The sequence below is a fragment of the Arctopsyche grandis genome, chromosome 1 (genome assembly GCF_051622035.1).
Source record: "Arctopsyche grandis isolate Sample6627 chromosome 1, ASM5162203v2, whole genome shotgun sequence".
NCBI classification, from domain to species: domain Eukaryota; kingdom Metazoa; phylum Arthropoda; class Insecta; order Trichoptera; family Hydropsychidae; genus Arctopsyche; species Arctopsyche grandis.
Genome location: NC_135355.1, coordinates 34,283,912 through 34,300,108, shown reverse-complemented (window position 1 = coordinate 34,300,108; position 16,197 = coordinate 34,283,912). Strand labels below are relative to the sequence as shown.

The 16,197-nt window shown below is 32.7% G+C and overlaps 1 protein-coding gene across 1 annotated transcript; it reads left to right on the top strand.

Annotated features, from left to right (window-relative positions):
* The first annotated feature begins 694 nt into the window (after positions 1-694).
* ifc (delta4-sphingolipid-FADS-like protein ifc) lies at positions 695-16,014 on the top strand. Its single transcript, XM_077437327.1, has 7 exons — positions 695-984; positions 5,338-5,514; positions 10,906-11,045; positions 12,975-13,188; positions 13,291-13,356; positions 13,445-13,590; positions 13,670-16,014. The coding sequence occupies exons 1-7, from the start codon at positions 903-905 to the stop codon at positions 13,808-13,810; spliced, it is 966 nt and encodes a 321-aa protein (XP_077293453.1). The 5' UTR covers positions 695-902; the 3' UTR covers positions 13,811-16,014.
* The last annotated feature ends 183 nt before the right edge of the window (positions 16,015-16,197 follow it).

Sequence of the window (16,197 nt, the reverse complement as noted above, 5' to 3'; positions counted from 1 at the left end):
GCTCGCAGCATAACTAGGGCAGCGCGAGTACCAAGAACAAAAGATGTGCACACGACACACTTCAACCCAAAACGTTTATAAAGCAACGCAGCAACCTCCACCGGCAGAGTGAGCCTCTGGAGTTCAAACAGATCACTTCTCCGAAGAAACCTCTTCGTACATACAATAACCATTGTACCAATTGAACGCAAATAAACGATCCTCTTTCAAACTACACAACACGTGTTTCGTTAGACCGGGATACGGTCAACATACCTTCCCTGTCTTACATAGTAATCACCGAAACAAATGCGCATGCGCGAATAGAGTATGAATACGTCCATATAATGTACCAAAGAATACTATCCGCACTTGCAGGACACCTGCAGGATACGGGTCGTGCTGAATAGGTATGAACAGACCTATAGACGAGCCGCCACTGATTAATACCCTGGGATAGCATATAAATGCCCCCTTGACACTTTTTTGTGGAATTATATTGCGTTAGTTCTCTTTGAGCATCTTTGAAAGTTTGGATGTCTCTTGAGTGCGTTTATCCGAGCACCCCTAGAAACATACGATTTTGTGTGCTAGCCAGTTTCCCACTAATAGCGAAGCGATAGAAATTCCTAACTTTAGGGAAAAACTCCCTGCGCGTAGAAGCACTGACTCGGGATAGGTGGGTTGGGTAAGCGGGGAACGGGAAAGTGGGGGTAACACTAAAGTGACAGCACGTGCCGAAGCCGCAACCGAAGCTAGCGGCCGCCGCCCGCGAATTGTATACGTCAGTTGGCGACCGGCGTCGCTCGGGGCGGGTCGCGTGTATCTCTTTTGTCGACGACTCGGACTCGGCGATTCCCGGGCAATTGTCAACTCATAACCTCGACCACGAAGAACGAAGAGCGACACGGCGACAGACGACGATGGGTGCCCACGTTTCCCGCACGGACTTCGAATGGACTTGCGACGAGGAGCCGCACGCTTCTCGCAGGACTCTCATCCTCAGTCAGTCTCCTCTTCTCACCTCACTATTGCATCTTATTATTACACCACACACCACACTTTGCCGCTCGCCAAATTTCACCACGTTCTGAACGCGTGATGTTGGCCAAATTCGACACATCGCTTCTCACTGGACACCACTGCCTATATCACATTATAAATTGCACTCAGAGACTATTAACGATTGCATGCTCTCTTATTCGCCATGCCCCTATGCATGTTGTGCTATTCACTGCAATATGTATTTGAAAACAGTTTTATAATGCTACAAGTGTATGGGAATCGCAACGTCTGGGTCTGAACTAGACAATAAGAAGGAGTGGCAATAAATTTCATTGTAAATATAGATTTTCATATACGTACACATATGTACTTAGTTTTACCTTGAGTGTTGATGTTAACAACTTTTTGAATTCTTTTTTTGTAATATAAAAGTCGACTGTTAATAAAAAATAGCGATAATTATCGATTATATGGAGTTAACAGTTGTTAAAATTGTTCATATTGATCAGTTCTGTTGGTCGTAATGAAATGTAAACATTTTATCGATTAGAATTAAATCTAAGACCTCGAATATGTATGTACCTGTATTAATAAGAAGAAATTAGTAAAAAGACTGAATCTCAATATTTAAATGATTAAAAGGGGGTCAATTTGAAATGAAATGGGTTTAATTTGAAATGAAAAGGGGTCAATTGAGAAAGAAAAACCTGTATATTGCAGTTGAAAATTGGGTTCTTCGTGCATTTTAAATAAATTCAATAGTATGACAACATTGATCATCAAATGAAATCGAGTCCACTGTACCGATGATAAATTATTGAACGAACGGTTTCACTTTACCATGTGCGTATGTATATGTATGATCAAACTTGCCGAATCATTTCAAGACCTTCCCGGTACAATTTGACTAATGTCTCACCGATGTGCAAATATAATAAAGACTGCTCGGAATACACAACAAGTGCGAATTGATTGGAATCGACGGAAAAGTTTTTTAAAAGCAATTTTTACTCATTTATGTTCACGTGTACTACACATGTATCTTTACTGAATGAGAAATTTTCGATATGTATCATATTCGTGATCAGGGAAACCGAATTGGTAAAGAAGATATTAACCAAATTATATAAAAATGTATCAATGAATGTTATCTCCGATGAAAAGAATAATAAAAAAATTGATTAATATTAAATTGTGCAATTGATTGCCATCAAATGACATTTAATCTATACGAGCTATGTGTATAAATTATATTGCCTACAAGTCACGTATAGACTCATTACATTTTAAAATAATTTATACATACATATGTACGTCATGTTTTTAATCATTACAATTTTTTTTAAATAACATTGAAATCGTTATCTATTAGAACAAAATTTTATTAAGCTCGATTTGACAATGCTGAAAAAGAAAAATACATTGTGAAATTGCATGCATCGAAAAATCATTATCTTGATTATAATTGTATTTATTAATTACAATTCTTTTAAATCGTAATTGATTATACATACATACATATGTTCATATAAAAGTATTTTTTTTTTATTTAGATAATGGATTTACAAAGGTTTCCGGAGATCTCTTTACTATTCGTTATAATAAAAGTCTCCTCATTAATATTTTCAGAAAATATAAATGTGGATTAAACAATGACATGTTCTTGGGTCTCACTATATGGAATTTAAATTTTAAAATTATGTAAATCCAATTTTCTTTTCGCATTACAAAGCTTATGAATAACTTCGTTAAATAAGAATGTTTAAAAAAAAAAGTCTTGGGGGATGATCTGAGCCTCATGCCACCATCCCTTATGACCATAGATAAATGAATGAAAAATCAGTTCTGATCTATATTGAAGTAATTTAATATCTGATATATATATTTAAGTAAATTGCATACATTAATCTTTACTCATATTTAACAAGAATTACGTTCCTACCTTTTTTTATTTATACTTTGGGAAAGGCGGCACAACCGATGGACCCAATTTTATATTTTAACATTATGCTGTTATCTTGTTGCTCCTGGGCGACATCTATGGTATTAAACTTGTACATTTTTATGGATTATACAATTTGAAACCATATTCAAATAGTGGTGACATAATGGGTGGGATGGTTTTGATGAGAAACCATTTCAGCTAACAACATAGGTCGGTCGTTAAGCTTCTGCCTAACACCGAGAGGCGCCGGGTTCGATTCGATGAGCTGACCTCGATTGAAGAGAATTTTTCCGAGTATATCTGTAGTGCTGCTGGTCAGACCTGGATATTGTGACTCCTGGTCGATCGTTTCCTATCAGAGTTTGCCAATTTTCTCTGATTTCATTGTTGAAACGGTTCCCGATTAAAAATTGGCTAAAATTCCTTCCTACCTACTATGTCACCACTATTTGAGTATGATTAATGTACAATAAAATTTATGTACAATTCATAGATGTCTCGTTAATTTGCGAATTTTAGTCAGTGTCTCGTAATTTCAACGACTTGTATAATAAAATAAAAATACTGTATTGTTTGTAATTGGCCAGGAAGGCGCATTGGGGTTTACCTGTAAGGCCTTCCTGGTATAAAATGTAATAAATAAATAAATTTTACAGTGAAATCAAATAAATTGGCAAACTATGATAGGAAACGATCGACTAAGAGTCACAAATATTTAAATCTAACCAGCAGCACTACAGATAATACCCGAAATAAACTCTTTTCAATCAAGCAACCTACGGGATTAAACTCGACAACATCTCGGTGGTTAGCATTATTGCAATTACCAAACTGTGCTTATGGCTAAATATGTACATATATAAACATAACCTACTAACATTTTATCGCATTATAATAATAAAAAACATTAAAATCTACATATTTGTGTAAAAACGAAGTTTTTGTAAAATTGGATTAGATTTTTTTACAATAAAAGCAAATAAATAATAAATAAGCAGGTGACAAATATTTCAAAACATTATTTTCCGTCTAAGATTTTACTTAGAATTCAATGAATGAATGATTCACAGTATAAACTGTGAAGAGTAATAAAGAAGAATGACCTCACACGGCGGTCGTATGACTTTTATACAAATGATTAAAACATGAAATTGACTGTTATCAAGACAAACACTTAACAGTGTCTATTGTAAAAAAAACTTGACCTTTAAATTGATCGTAAAGCCAAATGAATATATTTACCTCAGACGTTAAGAATGGATCCTATTCCCAAATTTACTGAAAATGATTTTCACACCATTTTGTTTAATCTTTAATATCTATTGAATTGTAAATATCACCATGTCTTTAAGTACATAAAATATGCTACTATTATTAATACTATGTCACATTTAATTTAGAGGTAAACAGTCCTATCTGTATATATGTACATATGAAATAGTTGAAGTGTGTCTTCCAGTTGTAATATATTTTGACTAGAATATATTCTGTCTAACCCACGTAATTTGATTCATATGGAGAGTTACATTCCAACTGGACAAAATATACTTCAACTGAAAATACAGTTCAACTATAAGTAGGTACCAGATTAGATGGAGAGGTTAGGTTTTCGTGAAAACGTCACTCGACTAGTAAATTGAGTTGAAAAGTCACTTTTTTGTCTTGAACACATTCTTAGAGTTATTGTAAAACGATACTCGTTACCTTTATTCGCAATACCTAGCAAATATTAACGCATTATTCAATTCTAAAACATCAGAACTGTCAAAACTCAACTGATATATTACAACTGGCGCACATTGTTGCAGGTATATTTGCGCTTGTAGAGATATAATTTACTAGTTGAATTGTATTTGAATATGAATTGACCTAAAACGCCAGTCGGGATATATTATAACTGAAAATACACTTCGAATGTAACATATACGGGTCTACGTCACGGGACCGAAAGTGAAATGGTCGAAAAATCAAATATCGGAAGGCAAAGATCGAAAATCGAAAGATCTTAAGTCCAAAGATCAGAAAAAAAAGGTTGCATGGTAAACGGTACTATGTATATATAATATATATATGAGTGGCATGCGGTGAAATTATCTCTCTTTTTGTCATACAGCCTTGTTTAATGTGCGCGCGCAGGATTCGGGAGGAAAAGCCTGTTCCTCTTGTTCCTGTTGTATCCTGCTCGCGCAAATTAAGTGAGGAAGTACGACGGGGGGAGGAAGACTTTTACCGCACGCCACTGATATATATACTTAACCATTTTTCATATGTATGCATGATAAACGAATATTTTCGACTTTTTCACGGTCACCCAACATATACATAGGATACTTATCGATGACTACTCTTTCAGCTTTATTGATTTCATATAAACTTGTGTAATATATATCAAAATTTTTTACTTTCAGAGAAATATCCCGAAATTAAAAAGCTATTCGGCTACGATCCCAACTTCAAATGGGTCGTGACGGGCATGGTGCTAATACAAATCATGATGCTTTTCGTCATGAAAGGTCAAAGTTGGCCAATAACTTTATTGGTCGCCTATTTCTTCGGTGGTGTCATCAATCACGCATTGATGTTGGGTGAGTGTCCTTTCTTTTTTTTCGCATTCATAATACTATCAAACCGGTCTGAGGAAACTTCCGCTCTTTATAAACACAATACGAAATCAGTAGAGATGATCTCGTCGATAAAGAACTAATCGGCACTTGAATTAAGACGCGTATTGCTGTTTTATAGCCGATAAGAATCGATTACACTCGATAGGTTGTATGTAGATATGTATTTTTTTTATTGTATAATTGTTATTGTTCTTTGGAGATTGTGTGAATATTTCAAAGCCAAGCCGAATATGATAAACATATGCACTCCCAATCAATCCATGATTTATTATATAGTATTAATGTTGTATTCGAATCCTTATCCATGTATTTATTTCGCGGAACTAGAAAAATTGGGCCCCACATGCAAATTTTATTAGTTTTTTTTTTTATTAAAATTAACCCTTTCCACTCGTAATTTTTTTTTGTGTAGGGGTAGACCCAGCTCGTAATTAATTTCGTGCGTTTTTCAGGATTCATACTCAAAATTTAAAATGAAAATAAACTAATAATAAAAATATTTATTATATTAGGCATATTGTGTAAATATGCATAGTATAATAAATAGCAAAAATAACATAACGAGATGGCATGTAATCCACCTCACAGAGTACAGCGGTCGGACTACATGCCATCTCGCTTGCACCCAAATATTACGCGCTACAACCATATACACAACGAAAGCATTTAAATTGCAATTACCGCTTGAGTTAGTACGTTTAGATAAAAAAAAAAATATTGAGATAGAAAACCAATCCTCATAAACGTGGTGAAATAAAAAATTTGCCAAATAAATGAAAAATAGCACGGAAAAAAAATATGTTTTTGACTTAAAATTCGCTAGACAATTAATTAGAAGTATTTTAAAGCAATAAAATATAACAATTATTAGGAAAAATATCTGACTATTTATTCCAATACTCACTTTGAGCGTAACAATCCTAAATTTTGAGTTAAAGACCGCAAAAGCCAAAAAACTGTAAAAATCGCGGATTTTTTTAAACGCTCATATCTCGTAAACGATCACCCACCAACAAAAATCAATATCAGATTCGAATTCAGTGGGCCAAACTTAGTAAAGATTGGCTAGTCTCCGCTCTGGTAACTCAAAAACGTGATTTTTTTGTTGCTCAGTGTAATTAATCGAACATAATACATGGTATATAAACGAGCTTAAAGTTTTGGCGACTCAGTGGCGAAAAAACCAGTGGAACGCAAAATCAGTTTGGCGACTCAGTGGCGACATACGAGTGGAAAGGATTAAATTGATAATTAAAACAATTTAAATGTTCTTTTTCCTCACCTTCGAAGTCGAAAATTTTGCAATTACATCTTTCAAAGACAATTTAGAAGTGTCTTTATGTTCAATCGATAATATTGCTAATTCACTGAGCCTGAGTTGACTCTTCGAATTTCTTTTATTAATTTTTATTTATTACTAGCTGAACCCGGCAATGCCAGAATAAGGTATGCAATTCCTTAGTTTAAATCATAAACCAACTGATAACATGGTTACCAACGAACACATTTTCTTGACTAAACAAAGACGCTTCAAAATTTACACCTCAGCGAATTCACTTTCCATAGAATTATATTTTGAAATGAACAAATCCGAAAACTGTTAAATAGGCATTAAGATCACTTCTTAACAAAGTTATAACTTGACTTTCAAGACTTTCATTTAAAAAATGTCTAGTGTATTTATTTAAAAACCTAAAAGACCCACATGCACCGCATGCCCGTGCGTAATAGTAGTTATGCACCTGCAAAAGACTAATGCAATTCGTTATATCTTCACTTTGTACATATGTATGTACAGTGGCGGACTGGGACTGAAATCAGTGCATGCCAGGAGTCAAAGGGGGCCCCCCCAGGGTTAAAAAAATTTGTTCCCCCCCCCCCATATAACAAAATTTTCTTCTTTCCACCACGCTAAAAATCAAGGGAAAAAAATAAATGAAATTTTCAAAAATGGGAATAAACAAATTCAGGTACAAGAAAAATGGCAAAAGCAAAATAGATCCACAAATTTCATTGTACAGATATTTCGTTTTAACCCTTGTCCTGGGTAAATAGAATGCGGCATAAAAGCGGCTTTTACTTTCGGTAGAAAACAATCAGGAACGTCATTTCAGCTTTTTCTTGGGGGGGGGCAGGCAAAGATTGGTCAAATTGAATTTTTTTTCAAAAAATCTTTTTTATATCAGAATAAAAATGGAAAATATCCTTTACCTTATTGACTTATAAAATATAAAAAAAGGAACTTATTTTTGAAAAAGTAATTATAAAAAAATATTATGTAAAAAGAGAAAAAAGCGCCGCAAGCGAAAATTTTTTTCCACAAATCTTCACATGGTCAACATTAATCGACCATCAAACTGAGTCATCAAAAAACTATCAATTAACTTAATTTCTACCAACTGTCTTTTCACTTTATCTATGTACATATGTAAGTACGTAATAACAATAGATAAATTTTTGTTTTGTTTTTCTTCAAAGCACATAACAGCGATTATTTTATTAGTTACCCAAAAATAACATATGTACATAAGAAATAAACGTAGCATTCATAGATCCATAGTATCTCATTAATCATTAAATTCATAATATTTTCTAAATTCACACTGTTCCTTAATTTAGGGGGGCAAGTGCCCCCCTATGGCCCCCCCAAATTACGTCCCTGAAAAAAATGCATAATATTTTCAATTAATGTTAATCGAAAATCGGGATTTTGGGGAGGGGGCCCCTATCGTATATTTCTATTTACATGGATGTGTCTAGATTAAGAATAGATTTTATATTCGGAAACTGTTTAAAATTGTGTATTTAAATCTTACTATATCATCGAAGTATAATCAAATGTTATTTTGAAAGTATGGAGTAAATTTAAATCGTTGTTTGATGATTAATCGTCTTATCAAAATTCCTTTAAGCAGTTCTGTTTATATTATTCACGAAAATTTGTTTATTCCCATTTATATTTCAGTAGTTAGTTGTTACATAGGTATTGGTATATACATAATATTGACGTTGGAAATGGGCCCACGCAAATTTTGAAACTTACACGATTCGAGCCTAATAAAAAAAGTTAACCGATCCTTGGGCTGTTAAAGCAGGTATTAGTTGTTTGTGTATATAGTAAGAAATTTGTTTTGTTGAAATACCCAAACTTTAGGTCCCAAAGTTGCAATATACTATAAATAGTTAAAAAGTTATTTACTTTTACTGAGGGCCCATATTTTCTAACTGATAGTGGGGCCCACATGCCATCGGGCATGTTCGCTTGTATGGCCAGTCCGCCACTGTGTATGTATGTATAGCATAATCGGGGAACGATTATTCGATGTTTTCTTTATCGACATTTTCAAAACCCAGTAAATTTATCAATAGTTTACTTCTTTCAGATATTTCACTTGCCTTAGGTTCATTAGATTTCAACAAATTTCATTAGTTTTTAGTATAATCTCGATTATCTTGATGCGTACTGTCAACATTTTCTTAGTAAAAACAATTGTTTTTAACTCTGCACTCGAATGCAAAATTAAAAACTCATTTTTATGGCTATTCTATTAACCATTTGTATATATGTTTTCGTCAATACCAAAAACGTTTCGAGTTAACGTATTAGCACCTAAAAAATCTTCGAGTGCAAAAGGTTAATAAAACAAAAGCATATTAAAAACTAACGCTTGTATGTATGTCAATGTTTCCTATTATGATTGGATTCGATGCATTTTTGTTTTCAATGCATTTCAACACTCTTGGAAGCGCACTTGAAGTGCGCTTGAGGTTCTATGATGATTTGATGAGATTGTTGCGACGCATTCGAGCAATATAATCAGTGTTTATCACCGTTCCATTCAGAGTAATTCGTCGAGTGTGTGCTTCGTGTATTGCACGTGTGGGCTGTGTGAATCACCGCAATTATTATTTACAGAATGTCTCGATAAAAGCTCTATAAACATCCACTTATAGATAATTCGATTGTTGCGCTATCGTTTTAATCGAAAAAAAATGTGTAAAAAACCATGTCGAGGATTACAATGCAATAGGATATATGATAACTGTGTATATTGAATATTTAAAAAAATTTTTTCCTGGAAAATATTTATCATATGTGTACAAACACACTCGGCAAACATGAGACTTGGATATGACTTTTAAGTGTCGTCGAAGATTTTGTCGTGCTATAAAATGTCGAACTTTGCTGATTTTTTTTTGTTAAGAGGGCTGTACACCAGCGCCTTGTCCATACAAACGTATTACACTTCTCCCTTCCTCAATTATGGCACTAGAGAAATTATTTTTTAATATGCTATGGATATCCACCATTGACATGTTTCTGTGGTTTTATTTTTTTGATTAGTTATTTTTTATATGAGTTAGGAGCTGGCAAACATCTATAAAATCGCCTCTTTTTTACACCCACGAAAAGAGTCCAGCGTGTTTATTTAACGGTTGATTTTAAAAAAAAATACGACCACACAAACATAGAAAATATCTTTCTCGTACCGATGATGAAATTTTTTTTTAAATTGGTCCAGTTTCGAAGGAGAAAACTGGAGAATACGAAACCTTGATTTTGTCGATTTAAAATAGATATTATCTGGTCGAGGCGCAACTGTCGCATTCACTCAATATATATATCGAAGAAAGGAACGGTAGCAAAATTAACGTTTCGGGTATCCAGCTCTCTTAAGAGGGCTGTACACCCGAAACCTTGATTTTGTTACCGTTCCTTTCTTCGATATATATATTGAGTGGATGTATATATTGAGTAAATGCGACAATATATATATTGAGTGAATGCGACAGTTGCGCTTCGACCAGATAAAACGTATTTTAAATTGACAAAATCGAGGTTTCGTATTCTCCTATTTTCTCCTCCAAAACTGGACCAATTTTTAAAAAAATTTCATCATCGGTATGAGAAAGATACTTTCTGTGCATCTATCGGCGTATTTTTTTTTAAATCGACCGTTAAATAAGCACACGACTCGTTTCGTGGGTGTAAAAAAGAGGCGATTTTATAGATGTTTGGCGGCTCCTAGCTCCTATAAAAAATAATTAATCAAAAAAATAAAACGATAGATGCACCCCAATGGTGAATATCCATAGCATATTAAAAAATAATTTCTCTAGTGCCATAATTGAGGAAGGAAGAAGTATAGTACGTTTGTATGGACAAGGCGCTGCTGTCCAGCCCTCTTAAGGTACCGATCAATCACGAGTGTTTGACGTGTAATGAGTATATTTTTATCGAATTTATTAAGCACTGAAAACGTCTGGGAAACTCCATGCTTATATTGTTGAATACATTTTTAATCTTATCAGATGTGTTGCAAATGTTTAATTTTTTTTTTATGTTTGCAGCTGTTCATGAAATATCGCACAACTTGGCATTCGGCCATTCTCGTCCCATGCACAACAGACTATTTGGATTTTTTGCAAATCTGCCTATTGGAATACCGATATCTATTAGCTTCAAAAAATATCATCTGGAACATCATAGGGTAACTATGAATTTTTAATTCAATTTTACATACATAATTTTTTCAATTAACCCTTTGAATGCTGACCAACGCCGATCGGCGTTTCGCCAACAAGTCCATGAGCTTTTATAAGATTATAAGCATTTTATAAGATTCAACAAATTCGAGATGCTTATAACTTGAGTTTGCGAGAAATTTGGATGGAGGATACCGATTTATTGGATCCATCACAACAATTAACCCTTTGAATGCTGACCAACAAGTCCATAGGCCTGAAATACGCCGACAGGCGTTTTTTTTTTTGAGTATGTAAAAAATAAACAAGAATATTACCCGCTAAGCCTTTCCAGGTAGCAGGTAATTGAAAAAAAAAATGCATTGAACATGGGTCATGTAATCCGTGTCAATGTTTATAAAGACTAGTCTACACTGGAATTTCTGAATTTATAACCATAGCAGAATGTCTCGATGGTAATCCCTAAGTGCTGGGTATTTTAGATTGTGGCTTGGCATTTAGATTGTGAGCATTACATTTTAACAGCAATGAAGAAGATGAAACTAGTTTTGTAAAAATACATTCATTAATAGACTTTTTTTGTGTATTTTATATTGTTTCAAGATATATTAGAGTCTAGACCCACCTTTACAAAACTTGAAATCCTCAGTGTTTGGATTAACTACAATTTTTATACCTGCTTTCTATTGGATTTCAAAATAATAATTCTAGTTGGAAATGTACGTAACAGAAAAGACGTCAGCGCTCAAAGGGTTAAGATGTTCGGAACGATACATATTTTCGATTTAAAAACATTATAGGGCACTACTTTGAACTCAAAATAGGAATGTAATCATCATCTTTATCTTCAGCTCTTTGATATATGTATGTATGTATGTATATGTGGTTCGGTGATTATTCCGCACAAAGCGACCTCGCACACGGTAGTAAAATCTCAATCATGAAACATCTGGCACCAGAAAATTCCATCCATCGAGAGTAACCCACGCGAACTATCATACTAACGAGGGCTCGAGTGCTAGATATTCCGAGCTCGCAATTTTCGTGGCAACGATTGTCATGTGCGAGATCGCACTGTGCGAAATAATCCGTTTACCGTATATATGTACTGCTAAATTAAAGTCTACTTTGAACTTAATTATGATTTATCCTCTCGTTTTCTTTAGTTCATCCATCCATCATCCAGTCTGTCTTCCTCGGTATCTTCTGCACCCTCTCCGATACCATTCCAGTACTACTCTCATCCATAAGCTATCCATTCCTATCATAAAGTTTATATAAGACTTTCAATTAGCTTTCGTTTTGTATGTTATTTCATCGTAAAATATATTTGACCTAAAGCAGATTCACTATAAATAGTTACGAAGTATAAATGTATACATTTGGCGATGAAGAACAATTCTTATATACATACATATATTCATATTGTATAAAGAGCACAGTTGTACAATTCAAAACACGCTCATATATCTCGAATACTTCACTAAATGTGCAAAATTTAATATCACATAATCCGAATTAAGCTAAATTAAACCTTTTTATTTGAGCTCTGTTGTAAAAAGTGACATATATTGTATATTGCGATACCAAAAAAATTATGACTTTTAAAAAATTTATGACAAAATCGTGTACAAAGGTATCATTCGACTATGAATATGTATACTTATATACATATATTGCTGAAATTGAATCGCTATGTACATGTAATTTTTGATCATAAATTACTTAAATGTATGTAAATATGTCTATTAGATTAAAAAGAGTTGATAAAAATAATTTGTGTTTTTTTTTTCCACTAAATTGCAATAAATTTCTCGATAAGGTTTTCGATCGGATCAATACTTTGTGTTTATATGTCGAGAAGAATATATTATATTTATAAAAAAAATCTCTTATCACAATTCATTTAATAATTCAAGTACATTATTTTTCAGTACCAAGGTGATGAAAAATTGGATACAGATCTACCGACCCTGTTGGAAGCTAAACTATTTTGTACAACACTTGGGAAATTCTTCTGGGTAATACTGCAGCCTTTTTTCTACGCCTTCAGACCTTTGATTACATACCCAAAAGTGCCAACAAGCCTAGAATACGTAAACTTAGTTATACAGCTAATATTTGACGGAATCATATTGTACTTTTTCGGTAAGTTTTACATATGTTAAACAAAAGATAATAGATAACATTATCTATATGTGTTTTCATTTAAACAAATAATTGTATATTGACTTAATTTTGTCACAACAGGTGGACGAGTACTGGGATATTTAATTTTTGGATCTCTCATGGCTATGGGACTCCATCCAGTTGCAGGTTTGTTTTACATATATATATAGACAAAAGCTACTATTGTACGTTATAGTTGAATGTTATGGCTTAATTTATTTTTTCATAATTATAGGTCACTTCATATCAGAACATTATATGTTCAATAAGGGATTCGAAACTTATTCTTATTACGGTCCACTGAATTTGGTGACTTTTAATGTAGGTTATCACAATGAGCATCACGACTTTCCTGCCGTACCTGGCAGCAAATTACCTGAGGTATAATACAGTTATTTTATTTTATCATTTCTTACTGTTCTTTTTGTGTTTGATTTCAATATACAATTACTTTTATCAGGTGAAACGAATAGCTGGTGAATTTTACGATAATTTGCCGCAGCATCATTCGTGGTCAAGAGTGCTGTATGATTTTATCACGGACCCTGAAGTTGGACCATATGCGAGAATTAAGCGAAAAAGTAGGGGTCTGGAGTCGTAAAAAAATTATATAAAGGGTGCTCGGAACGGTTTTTGTATATTTGTTGAAAATGGATGTAAATGTTGCGCTAGATATATAGTTATATTATACCAGTTTATTTGTAATGTTCAAATGTATTATAATCAATGTGATTTTTCATTGTATTATCTTGATATTCATTGATGCTTTTGTTCGATTAAGAACTTCAATAGTAATGTTAATTGGTGGACTTTAAAATTTGGAATATATATTTCGACAATTTATCAGTGCTAACTTGGGTGGGAGGGAGAGGGGAAGGGGAGCGATTATTCTCTTCAAAAAAGTCTCATTTTATCTGAACAATTATAAAGCAACATAAAACTTGAAATTTTCTACTGTGGTCAATGTAAATGTGGAAAATTTATTTTGCTATCGACTTTAAATTTCTTATATTGTTTATTAAATGTACAAATTCCCTCAAAATAGCACATACATGTACATATAATCAAAGGGATTGTTAATTAGAAAGATGAAACAAGAATTTTCTATCAATTAAGGAGTTATTACAGGTTTAGTTTTTGTCAGAACAGTTAGAAGGATAATGCATTTCTTTAATGTTTTGTATATGTATAGGTACGGCAAACCTTATCGAATCAATTTAATGTCCAATTAAAACAAAATTAATGATTAAGATTGGCTTCTATTTGTTGGATACAATGACCTGAAATTTGTGGATGTGTTTCTTCGAACAAGAGCAGTCTTTTTGTATGGAGAAACTCATGTATTAGCTTCTTGATGCCGCTTTTGCGATTTTTGTATACCGCTTTGACCCACACAGCTTCAAGTCGATGGTATCTGATGGATTGAAGCCAGTCTTAAACTTTTAATACTCTTTTATTCGACTTTATATTCAATATATCGTAAATTCATAACGGTTTTGATCCCTTCCGAGTATAAAGTTTGATCAAATGTACACAAATGGAATTAAAAACAGAGCCGACACTGTTTTCACTCGACAAATTATTTATTGATCTACCCGTCATGTGTTCGGCGATATCATAAATATATAAATGCACGTATGTATGATAGCATATCAACTCAGTGCATATCAATAAATATATGTGTATATGCATTTAGACAAAGGTTTGCTTGTGTTTTTTTTTTTATTACAAAACCCATTCTTCTAGTCAGAGTGCATGTTTGGATAAATCTGTTTTATTACAGCATATTGTTCTGTGTGTTTTATTATAATGCATCTGATATTTGTATATGAAATAGCTACCATATTTTGTTTTTACATACATATTTTTATATAATAAGTAACATTCCATCACTCTTTCATGATGATTATGGATACTATTTTTGTTAAACAAACTTACTGTGCTTATGTGTGTTCACAACCATATATTATACATATGTACATTTTTTATTCTATAAAATAGCTTCGAGTGGTGTTGTATGGTGTCATTTATAACATTTTAGTTTTATATTGCGTTTAGTTTTATTTATTTAATAGCCACACGTGCCTTTGTTGATGAGTGGTAAACAAAATTTAAATTGCAAGCATGCAAAGAAGATATTAAAAGTTTGATTACATTTATGTATTTTTGTGACTATCTTTGTAGTTGATAAAAGTTCATTGCAATGATGCCGATTTTATAAGATTTATAATAAATTTAATATATTTTTTCCTAGTGAACCCAAATATTAAGAACAAAAAACGATATTGATGTGCATATATACATATATATATTTGTTTTAAATTAATAACAATTTCTCAGTATTTTTGAATTAACTTAGCTGTTTATTAAACGGATCGCTACAAAAATAATATAACATATTGCGTATAGTAAATTTTAACTGGCATTAAATATTGTAATGTGTGTTGTACTATTAAAATTCATTTGGTGTGATTGTGACTTAGTTTTATCAAGAAATCACAAAGAAAAAATGCTATTTATTTAATTTCTATGGTATTAATTTAGTTTGACATGTGATATATTTCATAACTCAATACTCAAAATTTTAACCAAACAATAATATTTTTTACACTTGAAATGCCATTATATTTGTTAAAAAAAAAAGAGTTTGGATTAGAATCTCGTATTTCACATATATAAATATATTTTTTATAAATTAAAGTACTTATATGTATGTATTTTCGGTGTACAGAGCTGTATTGGGGTATTTTAGTAGTATGAAGATTCATGTAATTTTTTTAATTACTACTAAAATATATACATATATAAAAACTACTAACATTTTATTCATTTCAATCCTGTTGGCTTTCAAAAAAATATAAATATGAGTAAAGAACAGGAGGTTATTTGTTTTCCAGGGTCCCAGCCTATGTAAACTATAGATATTTTATTTAGTTTAGTTTTATTGAATGAATAAAGTAGTTGCTTAACTTCGGAGGAGTAGCTTGG

What these genes read in the sequence shown, in the direction of transcription:
- ifc (XM_077437327.1), top strand. Translation starts at nt 903, where the DNA reads ATGGGTGCCCACGTTTCCCGCACGGACTTCGAATGGACTTGCGACGAG. An exon ending in TCGCAGGACTCTCATCCTCA is followed by an intron (nt 985 to 5,337) that starts GTCAGTCTCCTC and finishes TTTTACTTTCAG; the next exon opens with AGAAATATCCCGAAATTAAA. An exon ending in ATCATCTGGAACATCATAGG is followed by an intron (nt 11,046 to 12,974) that starts GTAACTATGAAT and finishes ATTATTTTTCAG; the next exon opens with TACCAAGGTGATGAAAAATT.